General features: G+C 46.4%; 6 protein-coding genes across 6 annotated transcripts; 2 read left to right on the top strand and 4 right to left on the bottom strand.

Annotated features, from left to right (window-relative positions):
* Positions 1–256: 256 nt before the first annotated feature.
* Positions 257–2,551, top strand: K444DRAFT_627839 (uncharacterized protein; the record flags this gene model as incomplete). The annotated part of the gene is made up of 6 exons (XM_024882850.1): positions 257–287; positions 374–502; positions 571–1,075; positions 1,124–2,023; positions 2,082–2,470; positions 2,532–2,551. 6 exons carry the CDS (start codon positions 257–259, stop codon positions 2,549–2,551), a joined length of 1,974 nt encoding a protein of 657 aa, XP_024739890.1.
* A 196-nt stretch (positions 2,552–2,747) lies between these two features.
* Positions 2,748–3,755, bottom strand: K444DRAFT_627838 (metallo-beta-lactamase superfamily protein; the record flags this gene model as incomplete). Its single annotated transcript, XM_024882849.1, has 1 exon — positions 2,748–3,755. The coding sequence occupies one exon, from the start codon at positions 3,753–3,755 to the stop codon at positions 2,748–2,750; it is 1,008 nt and encodes a 335-aa protein (XP_024739889.1).
* Positions 3,756–4,059: 304 nt separating this feature from the next.
* K444DRAFT_558381 (uncharacterized protein) lies at positions 4,060–5,387 on the top strand. Its single transcript, XM_024876821.1, has 2 exons — positions 4,060–4,912; positions 4,968–5,387. Exons 1-2 carry the CDS (start codon positions 4,455–4,457, stop codon positions 5,341–5,343), a joined length of 834 nt encoding a protein of 277 aa, XP_024739888.1. The 5' UTR covers positions 4,060–4,454; the 3' UTR covers positions 5,344–5,387.
* A 973-nt stretch (positions 5,388–6,360) lies between these two features.
* Positions 6,361–7,293, bottom strand: K444DRAFT_642100 (uncharacterized protein; the record flags this gene model as incomplete). The annotated part of the gene is made up of 2 exons (XM_024884698.1): positions 6,361–6,504; positions 6,622–7,293. The coding sequence occupies 2 exons, from the start codon at positions 7,291–7,293 to the stop codon at positions 6,361–6,363; spliced, it is 816 nt and encodes a 271-aa protein (XP_024739887.1).
* A 408-nt stretch (positions 7,294–7,701) lies between these two features.
* K444DRAFT_524403 (isoflavone reductase family protein) lies at positions 7,702–8,665 on the bottom strand (the record flags this gene model as incomplete). Its single annotated transcript, XM_024874352.1, has 2 exons — positions 7,702–8,371; positions 8,424–8,665. The coding sequence occupies 2 exons, from the start codon at positions 8,663–8,665 to the stop codon at positions 7,702–7,704; spliced, it is 912 nt and encodes a 303-aa protein (XP_024739886.1).
* A 584-nt stretch (positions 8,666–9,249) lies between these two features.
* K444DRAFT_718138 (GroES-like protein) lies at positions 9,250–10,458 on the bottom strand (the record flags this gene model as incomplete). The annotated part of the gene is made up of 4 exons (XM_024888418.1): positions 9,250–9,435; positions 9,491–9,861; positions 9,917–10,261; positions 10,314–10,458. The coding sequence occupies 4 exons, from the start codon at positions 10,456–10,458 to the stop codon at positions 9,250–9,252; spliced, it is 1,047 nt and encodes a 348-aa protein (XP_024739885.1).
* Positions 10,459–13,477: the final 3,019 nt, after the last annotated feature.

The raw sequence follows: 13,477 nt of genomic DNA, 5'->3' as shown, positions 1-13,477 counted from the left end.
TAGACTGCATTTTCACGCTGGACCCCGCATCTCCACACCGTCCGATTAGTCCGCGCACCCCAAGGAACAAACTCGCCGCACCAATCTCAATCTCAACCTCAACCTCTTGACCTCTTGAACGTCCTGATGTCTCCGAAAACTGCAGCCCTCGTACGATTAACTGCAGACAACAACCTCATGCTATCTAACCCTGGGGGCCATCTCTAGCTCTCCTATCTGACTCTACAGCGCCGGCCACTGGAGAGACGTCGCCATCATGCATCGCCCGGCACTCACCAATCGAGCATGTGAGCCGTGCAAGAGAAAGAAAACAAAGTGTCAGTATGATTTCGCGAGACTACCAAAAGAACTACATTCATTGTCTTTCTCTTAGGTGACGGAGGAAAACCGCAATGTTCACTCTGCCAGCGGACTCGAACGTCATGCTTGTACCCTCAGCGTAAAACACGTCGGTCTGCGCAAGATCATCGGAGAAGTACGAGCCAAATCGGCACATCTGCAAGTAAGTTGCTGGCTTCGATTCAGCCAGCTTCCCTCGTATATGAACAGATGTTGACGATTGGAGTGTAGGTTCAAGGGATGGCTCTGAGCCCTCCATGCAACCTGTGGGGCAGCAGAGTGCCACACCAACCCAGTACACCACTTCGAGTCTCCCAGAATCAACAGGGGAAGGGCATAACCCGTCTTATGACAACGCGAGATGGGCAGACCAAGTTGATAATTTCTACTATCTCGGAAGTCCTGTCAGCTTGAGCACAACAAGCCAGCTTGAATATACATCTCCCACTGATCAGGACATGGTCGACTTCCTAACACAAGCACTCCCTGATATCTGGATGCCCGAAGCTATCCCGGAATTTGGCTCTCTCGCAAATGCTATGATAATAGGAGACGGTGGCCAACACACCTTTCAAGCCACCGGTGCCTCCGAAAATGCAGGTGCAGATGAGTATCAGACTGAACAGGAAGCTAATTCCATAACCATTGCTCATCCAGAAGCATATCAGTCAGAAGAGACAAAATTTCACCACGACAGCCCCGCTCTTGATGTACCTCGGGTAGTCATTGACAATTTGTAGGTTTGTATGGTTGTATATGTCATCGGGGTCTAACTTATGCATAGGATCGATTTATATTTCCGAAGGATACAAGTATTCCTGCCACTATTTCATCAGCCTACATTTCAGCAGACCCATCTCCGAAGGAATCATGAACTTCAGTATGTCAACTTGACCAAGACTTCAATATTCGTCTTGTATGGAATGATGGCGTTATCGGCTCGATTCTCGTCATTGTCCCATTTTGAAGATATACCTATGAAGGAGAGAGGCAGCCAATTTGCACGCAAGGCACAGACTCTTTTCCACGAGACAGTTCAGGGATTTGAGCATCACGAACCATCATTGATGTGGTTGCAAGGGTGCATCCTCCTTGCTTATTACAATCAGTCGTGTAGGCCAGCCATGGGATGCGATCTCATGATTTCCTATTGCACGAGGTTCGCCTATAGTCTGGGATTGCACAGAATTGATGAAAACTCGCCCCCAGAGCCATCAAGCGTTGAAGACTGGATTAAGAAAGAGGAGCAAAGACGAGCTTGGTGGTCAGTCTGGGAGCTCGATGCTTTCGACTCAATATCGACTCGGCGTCCTTTCTCCATTGACATACATCGGATGTGCGTTTGCCTTCCAGTGTCGGATGAAGCGTGGTTTTCGGGGAAAGAGACCGAATCTGCCATTCTAAGTCCAGATATTCTCCAGTGCTGGAAAGCCCTCAGAAACTCGCCCAATCAAGATGAGCGTGCATGGTTCTTGATTAGCAACTTCATCACAGTGCAGGCACTTGAGCTTTGCCAACAGCCCCATATTTCCAAAAAGACCATCAGCGATATTGAAACGGTAGTGAGCTGCTTCTCACTGCTCTTTCACGAAACATTTCGAGCGAGCAACGATCAACTCATTTTTGATGAAGCCAATTACGGAAAGAGCAACTGGCTGTTACTCACGAGACTGATGGTGCAAGGGTATGTTTATCCGATTGAAGCATTTCAAAGACTCTAGTAATCAGTTCTTGTGTAGTAGCCACATCGCAACCCGCATGCTGACTCGGCGGAACTCATCTGAGCCCATACTGACTGGCACAAACCGCTTCCTTGGGAAATCACATGAGCCATCGACGTTGGTCTTGCCCAGCAAAGCGGCTATATCAGCTACAAGCATCGAGGATTACATACAACCTGCGACAGAAGCTTTTCGACTCTACCAGTTATGGTCTCCGGAATTCATAGGACTCTGTCCGCCGCCAATGGTATGCATAATTACAGGGCCAGCAGCAATAATGCTTCGATACGCTCGTCACATGAGGAAGGAGCAGAGTGGCGGAGAAAAAGAACCCAGCATTCAAGAGGACTTGTTGATTCTGATACTCAGCCACTTTGCGCGATACTGGAATATCGGGCTACTTTTACTTGGTAAGTCACCTCGAGGCTAATGATATCTCCAGCCACCCGATCTTAGCTAACCTTGCTGCAGATTTTGTGCGGGCCTTCTAACCTATGCAGGTCTTCAGAAAGAACATGGGCCCTGGTGGTCCTTGCTCGTATTGTTTTAAAAGTGGTTCTTTCCCCAGCAATTACTACCGCTCCCAAGTTAGATTTACTAATAGATTTTTTTTGGTTGAACAATCAGTCTTCCAAGGAACCATTGCATTGATTGAGGAAACTATTTACAGGCATATTTAAGATGACTTCAACGATACGATACTGCGGACAATGCCAGCATCTCTGCGTTAGCCGGAACAGAAAATTCAAACCCATAAAAGTGTCCATACTCTGGGCGCATGATATCTGCCACCTTAATGCCGAGGCTAGCCACCCAAGGCACCATCAATTCAGCGTGATTATTAACCTTCTCCATGTCCTTCACTCCAGCACCAAACTTCACAGTTTTCATAGCTTCCGCAACGGCTACATCAATATCATCGAGATACTTTTTCACAAACGCGATGTCTTCCTTGCCGCCCACATTTCCATGGCCTCCGACATGGAAATCCCAATCCAAATCACCGAGCTGGGTGACATTCAGGCGGTAGTAGACAGTGTTCTCGGCAGTGCCGAATCTCCAAAACGGCGGTTGGTCACCATTTAGAAGGTCGGGAAGATGGACAACTTTCTCTTCCACAAGCAGGAAGGTGCCGGCGTCATCACAGTGAGCAGCTCTTTCAAACGCATCGAACTGGACTGTAACATTATCGAATTTGAAACTGTCCTTCGGCCATGATACCGTCTCCGTGGGAGCAGGCAAGCTGCACTTCAAAAACTTCATCTTTTCGGCTGTCTTCGTGGATGCGATGATGCGCACATGCTCGACACCCGCTGCCTTTGAAGCATCGATTACCTCAACGGCAGAGATAATGTGGTCGGCATGGTTGTGTGAATATATGATGGCGGTGACTGGCAACTTGGTGACTTCTGCGATGGCTGCCAGGATGCTCTTTCCTTGACCCTCAGGGGCATCTAACAGGAGAACTCCAGTGTCACCAACGTAGAAAGTGGTAGTATAGAACCCGCCGTTGAAGAAGTAGGCCCGGTCTGAAAGTCTTTGCACGAAATAGGGGGTCTTGAGGTTGCGGTTGAAGAGATCATCGATTTTCTCTCCTTTCTGCAGGATTCTGGTTGCTGAAGGCTCAACATATTTTGCTCCAACCGTCGAGATAGCTGGTGCAGCTCCTGCTGCTTCATGACCTGCGTGTGACATTTTGTGGCTGGTCTTTGGATTTGGACGTCGTGCAACTTCACGAATCTCTGGCGTAGTAGATGTCTCGTCCCAGGTGACCCAACCCCGGACAACTTTGGGAATATTCTGACAATAAATAGTAAATACCTCCTCCAAAGATTTCAATGCTAGAATGCAAAGATCAAAAAGCGATCGCAAATCGGCAACTTAGTTCTGACAAATGCCCGCAGTGCCAAGGGAAAATGAGGCCACAGTCACGCTGATTGCTAACACGGAATATACCCTAACTCTCGATGAAAATTATCAGCATGCGAATTCGAATAGGACTCGCTGGACTTCGAATGCCGCACTTTACCCCGCGAATATGTGGAGAAAACCCGGTTGCAGGTGAGGATGCGGGGAACCGGCGATACAAATGAAGTCCACGTCATACAAGCACTAAAACAGTGTTTCACCGTTAGCTGCGGACTGCGGCTTTTCGGAAGTCTTCCTTTCAATTCTAGCAAGGTGGTTGGCAACGAAGCTTCCCCGGCATGAGTTCAGAGCTGTAGCTCTTAGCCAACCTTAGTACTGTCTGCCGCTGAAGTTTCGTGGGCGAGAAACCACGGATAACTCCAGACCCCGTTCAGTCCATTTGTTAATTTCCTTAGCCCCCCGAAAGATAATAAAGCTGGGCGTCCGAGATAGTCATTTTCGGCAGTCTCAAATTTCGTTTTCAATATGTCAACACAGGTAGCACTCATCACTGGTGGAGCATCTGGGATTGGCCTTGCTACTACGAAACACCTTCTTAGCAAAGGATGGAAAGTCGTGATGGCCGACATAAACGAGGGAGCTGGGCGCGAACTCGAGAAAGAGCTGGGGTCCAATGCATCTTTCATTCGAGCAGATGTGACAGTGTTTGCAGACCAAATAGCGATGTTCAAGCATGCGTCTACCTGGGGAGGCAACAGATTGGACTTTTTCGCAGCGAACGCCGGTGTCGATGACCGGCAAGATATGCACACGTCTGTTGAGGACTTGGATGAGAATGGGGATCCCAAGCCGCTGAACTTGATGACGATGGATGTGGACTTGACTGCTGTGATTCAAGGTTGCTGGATTTACAAGCACTATGCAAGGAGAAACCCAACGCGGGGAGGGAAGATTGTGATTACCTCGTCGGTAGCTGGTCTCTAGTACGTTTGAATACTCTCCAGTATGTGGTCTGCATTCTCACAAAACCAATTCTAGCGCATCTCCAATCAATCCTCAATATCACATGGCGAAACAAGCATGTGTTGCTCTGGGCAGATGTATTGGCCCTCCATTCCTGCGAAATGAGAATATTACCGTCAACGTTATCTGCCCTGCATTCATCATGACTTCTCTTTGCCCACCAAAGATCCGCGAGATCTTTCCAAAGGAACAGATAACCCACATGAGTACCGCCCTGAGGGCATACGACATGTTCCTCGACGATCATACGCTTACTGGCAAGATCGCAGAACTCAGCATCGACAAGGTCATATTTCGGAAGCAGATCGAATATGCAAATGAGAACCAGAGATGGATGTTGGAGGACGCATTGAAGGTGTGGCAGCAGGCTTATGGTGATCAACCTGAGTAGATATATACCTATGTCTAGAAGGCTTCACAAAAAACACACCTTACAAGCTATAATATTTTCCAATTTTTTTCTCAATGTCGTGTAGATCATTAACTAACTTTCTCTCCGCAAATTGAAAGTTTATCCGTTCCGCTGCGGCCAGGGACGACTTTCGGAAAGCGAATTTTCCCAGCAGTTTAATTTGAAATAATTTACCACGAAAAATAATAAAACTTAATTTCTCTTTAGGATTCCTAAAGCACCCTTTTTGAGATAATTAAATAAAGTTTTCTTTAATTCCTATAAGTATTTAGCCGGGTGAAATGGATTAGCAATGTGAGGCTTTGTGATGTTCTTGACTTTTCGCGAAAGTCGTCCCTGGCCGCAGCGGAACGGATACGTAATAATATCTCAGCCAGCAGCCCGGACGCCTCGCTTGTTGACATGCTGTGATTTGTAACCCAAACACTTCAATATATCGTAGCCACGACTTATATCAATCATAAATAAACTTACTACATAGAATGAGAAGGTTTTAGTTGGTTGAAAAATTCTAAATATGTCAAATATCAATTTTGAGAAAGGTATGATATTTTGAAGTGTTATATTTAGATAGGCTAAGCGAGCCAGCCTCTCACAGGTTGATGAGACAGATTTCAACACTGCAAAACAGACCCGTGTCGAGATTCGACCAGTCACAAATCATACCACAGCCACTGGCTTATCTCCAAACACAGCCGGCTTTGCAGAAACCACATCCGGAGGCGCCCTTGCCAATTTCCCTACATCCTCCAACCTTCCCGACAAGAAAGCAAGAGGGATGTTCGGTCCCCATATGTGCAACGAATTCGGTCCGGCAGGCTCTTTATGGAATGGCGAATTCTCGTTAACCAGATCGCCATCAGAGTAATGTTCCACGACGTTTCCAGAGGCATCGAACCTTTTATTTTCGACAGCGAGTTAGCTTCGGATGCACCAATATCAACATCAGAAGTTTGTGGTATGTAAAAAAAGGGGGGGAGGAAATAGATGGATAATCTACCAGTAATCGAAAATCTGGCTACCAAGGACATGTCGTCCGACGCCCCAGCAGTTTGTCCACCCCTTTTTCCTCAGCCAATCATGACCCAGCGTCTGCGTGTCGATATCATTGACCTCAAAGCTGCAATGATGAGGATATGCCTGGGTCGCAGTCTCGGACGAACCCGCAAAGAATGCCTAGAAATATTACATGCCGTCAGTAAATCGTGTTAGCAGTAGCGAAAAAGCGAGAGAGAGCTTGCAATTTATATTACTAACATGATGATCCGTATATTCAGGGCCAAGATCAATGTGAGTGAAACATGTGATTTCCTCGCCTGTCTTTGGATCGAAAATAGAATCCGTTGGCTTCAAATTAAGAACAGACATATACCAGTTCATGGTCTCTTTGTACATCGCCTTGGGGACCCTGATTCCGTAGTGCCCAAGTTTGTGAACTGGACTCGGACCCTGTTTGAATCTGCGGGTGGGACCTTTTCGGGACTTTTCAATAACAGTATTGAAATGAGGATCGCTTGGCGACGTTTCAAGCTGAAGCGCTTTGATTTCAAGAGTTCGCAGGGTTTGGCCATGTAGGAAACCAACAACGAAGCCGTGTGGGTCATTTACTCTCACCACTTTGCCACCTCCGGGACCCTTATTATCTTCTATCGCTGAAGCACCTGGAAGTGATGCTGCTTTCTGCATCTCCTCAAAACTCGAAGCGTTCCAGTAAGCTCCAATGAAGTGTCGGTTCTGATCTGGTGACTGCTCAGCGATATAGATATAAGGTTGAGCACCAACGCCTCGCAGAAATGCCTGGGTCGATGTTCGAGACTCGGCGATATCAACCAAACCAAAATCTTCAAAGAATGTTAAAGCATTTCCCAAATCAGGGTGTTGGTAATGGACATGAGCAAGGCTTGTCACGTGAACTTTGTGCAGAGCCATATCGAGAAGGGAGGAAGTTGGGATGAATTGAGTTTGGAATGATGGAGTTGATGGCTTAGTAGGGTAGTAAACCAGTCGTTAGTCAACAATGAGGGGCTTCTAATGAGCACTCCAAGGCTGAAAAGTAGCGCCACCTCGACTGAATGAATTGGCACATATCGGCAATATCAGAAGTACCGAGTCATATGACGCGGGATTTCATGTTCAGACAAGGATACTAGGAAAGCAAGATATCTCGGTACCATTGCCAAGAAACAAATATCGTAAGTTAGAGGTATTCGAGGTAAGGGACCTCCTGCGCATTATACGTGAACCTAAACTACAATATCACGTGATGTATGGAATGACTTCGGTCCCCCATTCAGCAAGAACTCAATACCTACACTTAGCCTCATGTTTGACACCAATCTAGGCATTCGGCTTTCCCCCAGTCCTCTCCGCCAGATCAGTCAGAGTTGTCCACTTCCAATTGGTCTCATCCTTGTTGACAAGATCATTATCACACCCTAATCGTCCCTTACGATGATCAATCTTCCCCTCCCCAACGAGAAATCTTAGATAGGGAGCCGGCGATGCTACTAGCTCCTTCATCAATTTGTCCTTGAACTCTTCCAAATTCAGTTGCTGAATAGTAATTGGGCCGGCTCCCGAATCCTCCATTATTTTGGCAATCTCGTTGAAAGATCGAGTGTCGCCTGCAATGTGCACTTCCTCAGGAACATCAGATAATGGCAACGATGCGAGTGCTGCCATTGCCGTCCCCGAATCTTCTCTGCTGGTGAACGAGATTTTTGCATCCGGAGATCCAACGCACTCGTACACCCCAGTTTTGGTATTGAAGCCAAACCACGAGCCGATGGAATCCTCAGTGAAGAGGCCAACGTAGACCCGACTGACCCTTATGGAATCAATCTTTTGTACATCGTCGTAATGTCTTTTCTTGGCATCCCAAAATACTTGGTTGAACTCATGGACGACATGGTCCACTCCAAATTCGGAAGGAAAATATAGGCAAACTTTCGTCAACGGAAGGGCCTCTGCAATTGCATCCTTATAGAGGTGACCTTTTGAGCTGAGGCTACAGAATCTATTCTTAGTGACTTCTACAGGAGGCTGAAGTTCGTACGTACGCATTGATGAGGATATCAATCCCAGCCAAGCTCTCGGTCATGTTCTTTTCATTGTAAATCCTCACTGTCACGCCTTGCCTTTCCCATATGTCTCTGGTATACTGAGGTGCAGATTCACGGACAAGAGCGACCACGCTCCCAAAATTGGGCCTGAAGCTTTCGGAGATGAGAGCATTGATGACATGTATTCCTAATTTCCCATTCGCTCCAGCGACACCGACGGTGGGTTTATCAGATGGCATCCTGAGTTGATTTTGATGAAGGTAATTTGGAATGCGAGAAGAAAATATATACTACAATGAAACAGTAATCAGGGAACAGAGCATTAAAATGAACGGTGTTAGGTGTGCGTGTGGGAGTTCAGAAACAGCGGCGACAGCGGATTTGTGGGCACGGGATTTAGCTGGTCTCCCTTGTGCAAGGTCTTCATGATCTGACAAATCCCCTTTTGCTGAGCCCGCTAAGCAACGCATCGACGTAGTTTATTAGCAATTACTTCTGCACTTCGTTTGAAGATCTCCTGAGCTATGGTGTATTTGGAAGACTCGGTTTAAGGTCCATCCAGCCTACTTTGGTTCGTAACGGTCGCTGAGGTATCCTCCAGCACTGTTTATCTATTTCTTCCTGGAGCGTCGTACAGTTTGTTTTCACCCATCTCAATCTCCCAAATTTTGATACACTCAAGATTAAGGTACTGGTCTCACCGGCTGTAGTCAGGTGACCTGCATGTACTTCAGCGAGAAGTCGATATCCATCTCCAATTAGAACACTGATAAAAATCTCAGTATATTTAAATTATAAAAAGATTTGGGTAGCTATCTATGATCTACAGCTCATACACAAGCTTGAAACCAGATATTTTGCCATCTCTATGCATCTGGAATCCTTCCGGTATAGCTGAAAGCCCACCTGCTAGTACTTTCGGGGTATTTGCCTGCAATGTTCCATCTTTAAGCCAGCCAGAAATATTCTCAAACAGCTCAATTCCAAGTGCATGGTCTCCGGACGAAGCCTGTGATTTTGTCAGCGAAGATATCTAATATTGAAGCAAAACGTCTGGGACTTACGGGCCACTTGAACTCCTTGTACTGGTGGTCTTTCAAGAAGACTGTCCAAACCAACACATCCGTCACATTGACATTTGAGTCTACTCTCTCTGTAAATAGCTTGCCAGGTCTTACAGTACACAGAACACCACCTTTCTCAGAGACAGCTTGAGAAGCAGTAACTGACGATATCTCGTCGCCGATAGTGTCAAATACATGCTGGATATTGGGAGTAGCAGATTTGATCTTTGCAATGACATCGGCGTCGCGGTAGTCAAATACATGCGTTGCGCCCAATCTCTTACAGAGATCGAAGTTCTTTGGGCTACAAACTGTAACGACGGGAATCGAGTAGATGCGAGCTAATTGGATGGTATAGTTGCCTACGCTTGCTGGGAAATGGTGAGATTCGGGCAAATACGAGAGTCTCGGGGATTTGGGGCTTACAGCTTCCTCCCCATACTAGAATTGGGGTCGCATTCTTCCCGGTCCTCGATATATTCAAGCAGGTTTCTGAATAGAGAGCAAGCCACGCTGTTCCTGCTGCCAAAGGAACAGTAGCTGCACCGGCGGAGGATATATTCTCGGGAACCTTAAAGCAGATCTTCTCGTCGGCGATCGTGTATTGGCTGTAAGCTCCCAGCCCTGGAACCTCACCTCCCCAAATCAACCCCGCAATACGGTCGCCCACCTTGACGGTGGTGACTCTATCTCCTAATTTCTCCACGGTACCAGCGAAGTCGCAGCCTAGGACAGCTCCGTTGCCGAAAGCACTTCCATCAAGGCTTTGGACTGCATATTATGTCAAATAATCAAGAAGCTTGCTCCCAGGGGACGTTCTTGCCATCTGTTGGGTTCTGTGCAACGCTACCGACGCGAACCAGCAGCTGATGCGGTTCAATTTTCGGAACTGGCATATTTTTTATGCCCATGGTGGACTTGTCACCGTCAACACGGGTGACGAGGGCTTTGGCTGTAGTGGGAGCCATGTTTGAAACAACTTTGTTTGGAGAAACGTATATGGAGGTTGAATAGTCTGGCGATAATATTTTTAAGCAAGACGATTTGGGATCTTCCTCTACTGTATCCTCAAGTATCTGGCATTGCATCATGCACAATTGGCGCAACACCGTCATGCATTATAAATGCAACGGTCGGAAGAGTGGAGTGGATGCTGCCTTCGGATTAGTCCCACGTTTGACCGTTTTAAGCGAATAGGGGGCGGGGTCAATTAAGCGAGAGGCAATTGCGGGCCAGAAGCAAAGTTGCTATAATGTCAAGTTTCGAGTTTACATGGAAATGTTTAGGATCATAACAGAGCATCGATCTCCTCAAAATGTAGACTGAATATCTGGATGTTGGGTGAGGTGGATGAATTGTTGCCAAGCATCTTTGAAAGGCAATGTCTAAACGTTTCGTCTACTCACTCGCACCGTCTGATTTGTTGTCGGCGTCGGAATTTTTTGTTACTAACGTCGCAACTTGTCCGCGAAGAAGAAGGTAGCCCTTTTCCTTCACCACCACCACGTAGATAATGTGGTGTGCTATTTCAGTAAAACGTCATCTGGAACGTCCAAGAAAAAGTAACTTATGGAGATCCCCCACTGCATTGCTGCAATACCGTGCCGCGATTGATTCGCAGCTGGATAAAAAGCTTAAGGGAAATGGATGCTTGTATACACTTTGCCGGCTTGGGGATGTTCGCTTCGGGGCGGGCGAGTCATTCTCCTTGATTTTCTTGATTAGAAGGACAAAGAACTTTAGTTCGAAAACATCCTGGAAGTCATATCCTTTTTCCTTCGAAACTAACCCATTGCCAAAGAGTTATTTTGAATGCAAGTATAAACTGATTGAGGATTATTTCTAACCTATTAGTGTTTACTACTGGTGGAGTGAATCTACGTATGATTTGCTTCAACAGAAGCACAATCAAGATAAGTATAAGTAGAGTAGTAAAGTGGGGCAAGCTTTCTAAACAAACAATGACGACATGACTCGATACAACTTAGCTGAATCATATGGACTTGGTAACGAAATACATCCTTGATTTAAAACTTTGATCGAAAACATATAAGCCGCCTTGGCTCGGTTGTGTCTCTTTATGCCGTTGACACTCGGTCAAGATGCCTCTCTACAGAATCAGTGCGCTGGTTTCTTGAAAAGCTTCATTCAAGCAAAACTCTGCTTTCCGAGATTCTAAAACTCCCAACTGTAGAACACCTGCTCCATTGGCTTTCAAATGCATGATCTTTATTGATGTTTGGGACAAATCCTCTGATATCCGTCCGAGGTTTCATTGTTATATCTCGTCCGCTTACCAATTTCGGCTCGTATCGGTCAGAGGAGTGAACTGAAAGACTGGCTCAGAGTTCTGGCTCGAATTCTGATCGTAACAATAAAGCTTCCTTGACAGCAACACAGTTAATTCTAACGGCCAGTCAAGGCTGATATTCTACTCATGATTCCATGTCGCAAACACCTCACCCGTGACCCTCCCCACTCGACAGACGCCCATCTAGCTTCAGGATGCAACCGAGCTTTCCAGACTCAGAAATGGAATCAATTTGACTGAAGGTGCTCCGCGCTTATTTTTCATTGAAAATCGAGAATTCACGGGCTCTATATAGAGAGTCAAGCAAAAATTGGGAATTGAAAGAAGCCATTTTCGATGTGATCCTGACTTGTATTCTGTGCCAATCATCAGAGCAACCGCTCAGACATGCCTCAACACCTTATAATTGAAGAAGTACCGACTCGAGTATCCGTTGGCGAAGAAGCCGAAGAAGCCAGAGAAGGAAAGGACTAGAGTCTCATGAGGAAGGACTTTCTAACCGCGAGGAGCGGCAATATTTTAGTTTTGACTTTTGCAGGCTATGGAGGTTTTTTCGGTGTCTAATAAGTCTGCTCTTCAGCTTCGTCCGGACTCGAGAAAGAGGACTTGACAACAAGGACGCAGATGACAGCATGTTATCCCAAATGACTCTCGAGCGTGCATTACCCAGCTGTGAGCAATCTAGTGATATGTACGGTGCGAGACGTCCTGCTCTATCTTGACGACATGGAAGCAGACTCCACAAGAGAAAAGCAATTGGAGTAGCTTCCCAGATTTTTGTCATACCATGCAGTTGCTGGGCTTGCATAGGGGCGATGAATATATACTTTCGTGCTTACAAAGATACCAGGATAGGTGGGGGTTTTCCCTCACTCTTCAAAACATGAGCAGGTGAATCAGTTTATATTTCTCGAGATATCTGGTATTGAGAAGAGAAGTTAATGAGTTCTTCCAACGATGCAGTGTATAAGGAGGAGGAGACGTGGACGGGAACGTGGAAGCAGCAGAAGCTTCAGGCTAAGAACAAACGCACTTCACATTATATCAAGAGTGAAGATGCACAATCGTCAGCAAGGGTGTCGTGCGGCTGTTGCGGAGGCGGAACCGGGAGCTGCCGCACACTTGTGTAATTCTAAAGACGGCTGATAGGCCAAGTCTGGTGTTCCAATCCGCGATGGCAACTCTGTCAGATCTTGCGAGAGACGAACTTTGACAGTAATTCATTCAACTAATGCTTCTCAACTTATGTCCATATCGTCACAGAACAGTTTTGTATATTGCGATCTGAGATCCTAGAACGGGAAGTCTTCAACCTCCATCTAGAGCTTGAAAATGAGGAGCCGACGTCGATCCTTCAGTAGTCAGTCCATCGTGCTCTGGAGACTGCCGCTTGGTGCAAATAGACTAATTCTAGTCATAAATACCTCCATTTCCACAGCTAATTGATCCCATGACCGTTCCCTCGTTTTGAACTCGTGGAAGCAGATACCACAATGATGCACATCTCCGAGTCGCACCTCTTCCTTTTTGGAATCCTCAGAGGTATGCACGCCCCTCGCCAGCAAAAATGGACGGTACAGGAACGGCAGAGAATCAAAAACATAAAAAGGGTCAAAATAGCTATCTCGTTCCTAAGATGAAGGCATTATTCCTTCGAATAACGAATGGAGATACCC

Source organism: Hyaloscypha bicolor, assembly GCF_002865645.1.
Source record: "Hyaloscypha bicolor E unplaced genomic scaffold K444scaffold_53, whole genome shotgun sequence".
NCBI lineage: Eukaryota > Fungi > Ascomycota > Leotiomycetes > Helotiales > Hyaloscyphaceae > Hyaloscypha > Hyaloscypha bicolor.
This window is presented reverse-complemented; position numbering and strand designations above follow the sequence as displayed.